Source organism: Artemia sp. Qi Xiang Cuo, chromosome 16 (assembly GCF_049724085.1).
Source record: "Artemia sp. Qi Xiang Cuo chromosome 16, ASM4972408v1, whole genome shotgun sequence".
Classification (NCBI taxonomy): domain Eukaryota; kingdom Metazoa; phylum Arthropoda; class Branchiopoda; order Anostraca; family Artemiidae; genus Artemia; species Artemia sp. Qi Xiang Cuo.
In genome coordinates, this window is record NC_142809.1 from 12,340,249 (window position 1) to 12,348,864 (window position 8,616).

Genomic DNA, 8,616 nt, shown 5'->3' on the forward strand with positions numbered 1-8,616 from the left:
GCTTTAAGAGCTTGTCTTTAAGTGTTTTTTATTTCATTGGAATGAATTGTCTTTTTCCACTTCCCTTGGTGTACCAGTCCTGGTTGAATTTCCTTGAAGTAATGATGCTAGGGCTGTTTTGAAAATTAAAAAAGAAAAAATTCTGTTTTAATGCTCGAATTTTAATGTGATTTTCTTTTATATTGTTTTTTTCTTCTTTTGTTTTACTGAGGACGGCTATTGAATATATGGTCAAAATATTCATTTAAAGATGCGTTCCACTGTCTTGTGGGAAAATTTCCCTGTTGTTCTACTTATTGTTTATGATAGAAAGGCAGTGAGTTCTTCGTCGCTATTTATTGGATACATCTCAGGAAAACACGACGTGTTTCTGTCTGTGTGTGTTTGGGTGTGAGTGGGGGTTTACTCTTAGAAAGGGCACTAGTACTTATCATTACCAACTCAATGAGTCCCCTCCAAAGCATATTACGACCACCCATTTTATAAGAGCCTTTATATGACCAAAGGACATTACTTACAACCCTTTCCCTGTGAGCTGTAAGGGGGGGGGGTTGTTTCGCTCACAGACAGGATTTCCGAAACCTTCAACTACGATGAATAAAATTGTTATCTCCAATTTTGATTAGAGGTGTTATGGCAAATTGCAAGCGTAGAGGGCGAGGGGACTGTTTGCTCTCAAATCACTTTGACTCTTAAAAAGGGCACTATAACATCCAATTTCATATCAAATAAGCCCCATCGGATGTTTTTACGACCACCCATTCAATAAAAACTTTATATACCCTCATAAATAACTTACAACCCTATCCCCAGGGTGTTAGGGTGTTTTGTCACCTCAAGAGACTTTATTATATGTTCTTTGGACTATTTTGTCCAAAAAAAAATTGCTATCTCATAATTTCAATCTGACGTGTTTGGTGAATTTAGTGGTCGTAGAAGAGGGCGGGAGTTAAATGCCGTCCATCACTTTTGAAACTTAAAAAGGAACTAGAACTTCCAATTTTCAACCAAATGAGCCTCTTCTAAAGTGAAGACAACCATACCTTCCATAAAAACCTTAAATACCCCTTGGGCATAACTTAAAACGTTGTCCCTATTTTCTGGGGTTTGTTTGAACCCCAAAAGCCGTGTTATATGATATTTATGCTATTTGAATAGAATGGCTATTACAAAATTTCTATTAGATGCATTTTGAGACAATACGACTCGTGTAAGGGGAGAGGAAGAGGTAGCTGCCCTCTGATCCCTTTGGCTCTTAAAAAGATCACTAGAACGTATGATTACCAATCCAATGAGCCCCAACCGAGGCTTATATGACCACGCTTTCTATAAAGAACCTTATATGCCTCCAGGGCATAACTTGCAACCCTTGCCCTAAGGGTTGGGGGGATTATTTAGCCTCAAAGACATAATTTCTAGACTTTTTCAAATACGGTGAAAAAAATGGCTATCTCAAAATTTTGATTGAAAGTGTTTGAGGAAATGATGGGTGGCAGGGGTCATTCACCTTCTGATCATTTTTGACTAAAACAAAAGGCACTAGTCCTCTCAATTTCCAATCGAATGAGCCCTTTTTGAAGCTTTTACGACAAAACTTTATTCGTGCCCTGGTCTAAAAAAAAAAAATTAATAATAATAATACATTGTGCCAACATCGTTCTTTACTTAGGCAGCGCTATTTTTCTGCCTAAGTACTGCGTATTTTTGTGTAATTCTACACATGAATCCGTAGAGTAAAAAAAAATCGACAAAAATGTATATCAGAATTCTAGCCAGTTACCAAACACTATTACCTAAATAGCCTTCGGTTGGCCTTCAAAGCGATTAAAATCAAATGAAGGCTTATTCGATGCATAAGGGGGACTGCCCCTCCATAGCCTCTCACTCTCTAAGCTAATTGGGCGGGTATGCTCATTCCTAAAGATGAACCTGCTTCCACAAGTTGAACGGTTAATGTAAACTTTTCGCTTTAAGCTTCATCTTGCTATGTTTATTTATGATAGGCCTTAGAATTTATGCAGTGTGGGGTATAATAGTTAATCAGCCATCATTGAGGGATGCCAGTGGAAGATTCTGTAGGTGGAAGTAGTGTGCCTAAGACATCAAAAATACGGGCTGCATCCATACCCAAATTTCCTAGATTGACTCCCAGACTGTGATTTGTTGAATATGTGTTTTATTTTACAGGTCCTTTAAGAAGAAAATGAATGACTATAATACTTTCGAAAGAGAAGCAACAGTTCTTCTTCATGGAAGTCCAATCAACCGTTTATCTGTGGTGGATTTTTTGAATCGTTTTTCAAGAGATATTGAACTCATATCTGGTCCTCAATCTGCAACACAAGATGCGCTATCGAATATGTCTGAAGACGAAATAAAACAGATACTGGAAGAAGTTGTTTCAGAGCTAAGAGAAACATCAACAGTTGTCAATGCAAAAACCAGTTTAACAGATCATTCTTTTGTCTCGCGTCTTAGTTCTGGTCTTGCTCGATACGGTGTATTATATGGTGTTGATGACTCCAATCTGTTGCCAAAAGCAAAAGCTCCTTTGATAGATATTCCAATGGAGATTGAAATTCTTGGAAAATCAAAACCAACTTTATCGAAATCTTTCCTTTCTAGAAATCTTGAACAGTCAAAAAATCAAGTAACTAAATCTATAGAGAATGGATGGGTTAGCGACATTGGCATTAATTTACCCTTTTTTTCCACCGATATTCAGTTTGTCGACAAAATATCCAAGAGTGAATTTTCCTCAAGCAGAGCTACACTAGAAAGCAGTCATTTTAATGAGCTTCGAATTTATCCAGTAGGAGCATTCAGAATTCCTTCTAATCAGATAATACTAAGCAGTGAGACCACTGCTGTATTAAAGAGAATGACAACAGTCTCGGAAGCAGAAAGCTTTCTTCGCACTTTTGGGTCCCATTATCCCAATGATGTTCATCATTATGGAGGTATAGTGCATTTTTCATGTGAATTAAGAGCTAGCGGTTGTGAGACTATTTCTGAAGTAATATCCAATGCCAAAAAAGACTTTGAAGCATCTTTATCATTTTGGTCGGGATTTGGAAAGAAATCTAAAGCAAAAGTCAGCTACCAAAAACAAAATTTATATCAACAAAAAAGTAGCTCATCACATTTTCGATCCAGTAGAGAGATGTATTTAGTTGTTTATGGACCACAAGCCGTTCATAGCGTTCCATTGTTTTGTGGGTTGATGAGGAAATTCCCTGAGGATGCAGTCATTATAGATAGAGGAGACTTGAAAAACCTTGCTCCGGTGTGGACTCTTCTCGGCAGTGAATTTCAGAGTCAAGCTGAGCTGATTAGAAATACTTGGATGAATATGACTAAAGATGCAAAATCCAAAGAAATACAAGACCTTCGTTGTCATTATGATGCTATATATAGTGAAGTACTAAGAAGAAATATGCTGCCGCTTCGGGAACTCAGGAGGCTACAAGACAGAAACCCTTCACTTAAACAAAGTATTGCACAAGGCCAACAAGATGCAGACCAGAAGAGCAAATTTGAACCTGTGACTCTTATTACAGGTATTGAAACAGAATCAACGAAGTACCTTAATCTAGGTGGACCCAGTAGAGAACATACGCAAGTAATACCAAAGCCAATGCTTACAGAAGACGAAGTGGTGAGTGCCTTCATCGTGGACTCTCCCCCTGATATGACTACTGCTTCTTACAGACTACTTCACCGTCTGGGATTAAGTTATTATGATTCATCTGAAGAAAGATCAGAAGATTGTTCGGAGTCTGAGGAAGACTTCTACTTTGAAATAAAACCAACAGTAAAAAAGAAAAAGTATGATATTCCCAAGCTTCTTACAATGTTTTCTCTCCGAGATACTGTAAATGTTATGCAACTGCTTCTTGAATCAAGATTTGCAATTCCAATATGTTGTAAAGACACAATAGAATTAATTAGGATAACCCAAAGGTTGGAAGAGGGTATATTCCTCGGAGAAGACAAAAAGCTTCCACGAGTCGCCATAGTAAGTCAAGTGAAAAGCTTTGACAGTTTCACTGTAAAGATTATGGAAGATCTTTTCAGTTTAAAAACCTCTTTTGATGATTTCAAAACATCAAGTATAGAGGTTGGGCAAGGCTTTGTTTGCTTTGAAAACCAGAAACTAAAAAAAAAGAAAGAAAACTCTGAACAAGAAGGCAAAAAGAATTCTTGTGTCGTGATACACATTCGAGGTGAATTTGAACCATACTGGAAATTCTTGACCGATTTTATTGATTATTTAGTGGTTGAGGATGAATTTATCTCTGAAACAAATAAGCTTTCTCATTTTATGAGCAAATATTCTCATGAAACACGCTTGCCCCAATTCATTACAGTATGGATTCCTAACTTACCAAATTCTAGTTCTAATCACAGTCCCTTTTTTCTTATTGAAGGTTCCTTACATTATTTCGTTGAAATACAGCGAGGTCGCCAATTAGGATGTGTATTTCGTAAAGTTGGAAGCCATGAACACTCAATGCATTCAATATTCCCTCTTGAGGGCTCTATAAGCCATAGTATCAAAAATTTACGAAAGATGTTTGTCGCTGTTTCAACTATGGATGACTTGGAAACCTATAGGACAAACGTCCTGTTATTGCAAAAAAGTTTTGCTAAGGAAGGTAAATTACAGGAAAAACTAAATGACATCCAGCATTCAGAGGACAATGATAACTATAAACAAATCCAGGAACAGATAATTGAAGAAAAAAGGATTCGTTCTAGCTTTGGTATTAAAAATGATCCCCTAATTAGATGTTTCTTAAAAAGTTTTGAAATAAATAATATTGACCATATTCTGCTTCGTATTCGAGTCCTTAGTGATGCCATTGCCATAAATATAAAAAATTCTAAAATTGTTACTCATCTAAATGAAGTAGTGAATCAAAAAACAGAAAACTTCAGTGAAATTACAAAAGAATCAAAAAATGAAATGGATCCAAGAATCCAATCTGCTAAGAAAGAGCTGTCGAGTGCAAAAAAAAACGAAATCTAGCTTTTCTTTCGATCCGTCACTTATGGAGAGAAACCTCATTATTTTATTCATCTGGAACAAATAGAGATTTTGAGCATTTACCACAAATGGCAGCTTCTTGCTTGATAGCTGGTGAAACCTTAGAGCTATATGATGGAGATGCAAATATGATAAATTTTGATTGGATTACTGCTATTTTTAAAAATTTGACGTCTTTGCTTCCAAACAAAAAGATTTTCGTATTATCTGTACTTGGAGAGCAAAGCAGTGGAAAATCAACATTGTTGAATACAATGTTTGGTATTCAACTCGCAACCAGTATTGGTCAGTGTACCAGGGGTCTTACCATGACCCTAGTAAAGACAGTAAACAGGCCAGAATATGATTATGTTTTTATATTTGATTCTGAGGGTGTCCGCTCTCCAGAACATACAGGTATTTATGGCTGTGTAAAACGGGATAATAAAATTGCAACTCTTTCTGTTTTGCCATCAGATGCAGTGATTTTAGTTATTAAAGGTGAAAATGACAATGCTTTGAAAGACATTTTGCCTCTTGTTGCATTGGCCTATAAAGGCTCTAAGTTAGCAGAAGAAAGAGGGGGTATGCTTAGCTGCAAAATTTTTGCTGCTTATAATCAGATAAAGTGTGATGAAGAAAACGAGCATATGCTCCAGAATATTTTTTCCCAACTATCAACAACGGTCATTGAATCTTTTAAAACAATTGACTCTCTAAAGGATTTGAATGTTCATACATCAATTAGCTTCCCAAAGATGTTTTCTTGTAAAGAGGATATACAGGTGTTTGGATGCAATACAAAAGGAGACCAACCAAGCGATGTACCAAATGAGGGCTTCAGTTTGCAGATTGTTAATTTTCGGGAGCATATTCATAAGCAAGTTGTCAGTCAGGTAGGATGGAGTGCCCGAAATATCGAAAGCCTTGAGAGATATCTATCTTTAGTTTGGAATTGCTTGAACGAGTCTAATTTTGAATTATCTTTCCAATCAGTTATTGAAAGACACAATTTCACTGAACTAGAAAGTAAGTTTGAAAAACTAAGAGATCTATATTATGAAACATACGAGAAGGAATATGAGAAAATAAAAGACAAATGTAAGGAAGAGCATTCTTGCAATGAAGACAGACACGACATCGACACTAAAATCAACAAGATTCTAGAAGATCTAAAAGTGAAGATGAGGCCACATGCCGAGAATTTTAAGGAAGAAATGATAAAACTGTTTGAGGGGAAACAACAGGGGAAACAAAAGTGGAAACATGAATATTTACAATTAGTTGAAAACACAATTGATAATATAACAAAAGAATGGGATCAAAAGCTGAATGTGGTCCTCAACAATCAGCTTAATTTTGATAAAATGGTGAAAGAATACCGAGAAAAAATGAAAGACAAAATAATAGGACATTTTAAAGCGAAGAGTATAAATGAAAACTCAAAGAAAGAGTTAACCGCTATTTTTGACAAATTCTTTTTTAATACCCTAGATGAAATTAAAGAAAAAAACCCACCCATAGACGTCAAAGAATCAGTTAAGAAGGAGTATTTCAATATTCAAAAGATTCAAATTTTAGGAATTGATCTTTTGGATGAAAATCAGCCTTCACTCTGGCATCCACTGTTGAATATAGCCAAGGACCCAGAAAATGAAATTGTTAAATGGATATCTCAGAGCAACAATGATGAAAACGAAATCAAGAAGATTGTTGCTTCTGAAATTACAAAGATCACAAGAGGAACAAAATACTTCTCTAAAAATGCTGTTCATGACACGGTGGAGGCGATAGAGCAGTCTCTTAGGGAGCATAACAGAAAATTTAGCAAGAGCGAAACAAGAAAAATTCATAGAACTGCTTATGATCTACTCATATATATACTTGTAAGTATTCAAAGCAAATGGGAGCAAGAAAATTCTGTCTATCAGCGATTCTGTTCAAAGAAAGAAGAAATGCAAGAATATTGTCTTGACATTGCAAGTGGCTTAGAGGAAGTGGATATAATGGCATCAAGGCTTAACGACTTTTTTAAGAAACAAACTATTAAGGGTTTCCAAAGTGAAGTCAAAGAGAGGGTCATGGCTGACTTAAAAAAGCAATGGTGGCCGAAATCACCGGAAAATGTACAAGGTCATATGGACTTGTATTTGATTGAAGAGGTGGAGCCCAAAGGTATTAAAGAAGTATTGAACCTTTTAGGATCCCCTCATAAATTAAAAACGCTTACAACTAGCAGACTAATCCACTTTGAAATTGATAAGATTCTTAAAGACTTTAAGCTTAACACCTTCCAGAATGACCTTGAACAATATTGGAGAGATACGTATCAAAAAGCCGAAAAATGTCCAGAATCGGGACTTAAGTTATTTAAGTTCAAAGACCTCTATAGGTGTTTTAAAGACTTTAAGAGTACATACATTGCTGACGAGTTAAAAAAAGAAATGTACACGTTTGGCTGGACAAATTTGGAAGAAATGATTACTAAATTTGAAGTGAGACACATTAACGCCATCATGGAGGCGTTATCTGTCTCTAAAATCTTTAACAAAGAATCTATCAATAAGGAAATTTTGTCACAACTTCAAAATTCTTATAAGTTTAAAGCGGCATTTTGCATATCATGTCAAACGCCGTGTCCTCTGTGTCGAAGTCCCTGCTTTGATGAATTCTCTCACACGGGCCGTCATGACACCTCTCATCAACCAATTGGTCTAACTGGTTGGCGTGACCTCAACACAAAGAAACTTCGAGCCTACGGCGTGCAACACAGTTCCCATTGATCGTTATTATATTCTTCCGAGTAAAGAAAAAGTGAAATATGTTGATTTCTCCAAACACTTCAATACATGGCATCAGCCTAACAGGAATAAGCCGGTTTCTGAATATCGTGAATATTTAATCCGAAGGTACAACAAAGAGATTGCCAAGCACTATTCAGTATATCCTACTGACCAGCTACATAAACATGAAAGTCTTAATATTGTTAAATACAATATCAAAAGAAATGTTGATTTCCACAAAGATTTTCCCGACAAGACCTGACTCGAAAGCTGATTTTGTGTTTTTGAAAAGATAAAATATCAGTTTATTCCTGCTTGTTTACTTAATTTAATTAAAAATAAATGTGATCAATAGTTAAAAAGTTTGTAGTAAAATTTGAAAAGTTTGAAATAACGGACACAATTGTAATAATATTTGTTATTTGTCACAATAAACATCTCGGTTAGTTCTTGTTCAAAACTAAAACTCTTAATTTGTATTAAAACAAATCAAGTTGATTTTGAGAGAAAACAATTTACTTTCTATAGCCTGGAGCTGCCAAAAATTGTGTGTGGCAGCCTTGAATGTAACTTGTAACTGCAAAATTCCGATGATGTGGAAAGTTCTCGACGTAATGGCAGAGAAAAAAGAAAGCTCAGAAAGACTAAATTGTATATTTGACGATAGGAAAGAAACTGCATTTTCTTAGATATTTTTTAAATCCAATTTTTAAGCGACATGATCGTTGAGATACTGGATATAAGGGATAAGTATGAGATTAACAGTGCTAAAGGATCCTATATCAATCTCTAGACTCTTTTCCC

At 35.7% G+C, this 8,616-nt stretch overlaps 1 protein-coding gene across 1 annotated transcript in view; it reads left to right on the top strand.

The window, feature by feature from the left end:
* The window catches only part of LOC148942575 (uncharacterized), a 35,012-nt gene extending 26,750 nt beyond the window's left edge, over positions 1-8,262 (top strand). The window contains 3 exon segments of the mRNA XM_089102063.1: positions 2,188-5,018; positions 5,021-7,788; positions 7,790-8,262. Of these exon segments, the coding sequence (XP_088958189.1) occupies positions 2,204-5,018; positions 5,021-7,788; positions 7,790-8,074 (5,868 nt within the window). The 5' untranslated portion in view covers positions 2,188-2,203 and the 3' untranslated portion in view covers positions 8,075-8,262.
* The last annotated feature ends 354 nt before the right edge of the window (positions 8,263-8,616 follow it).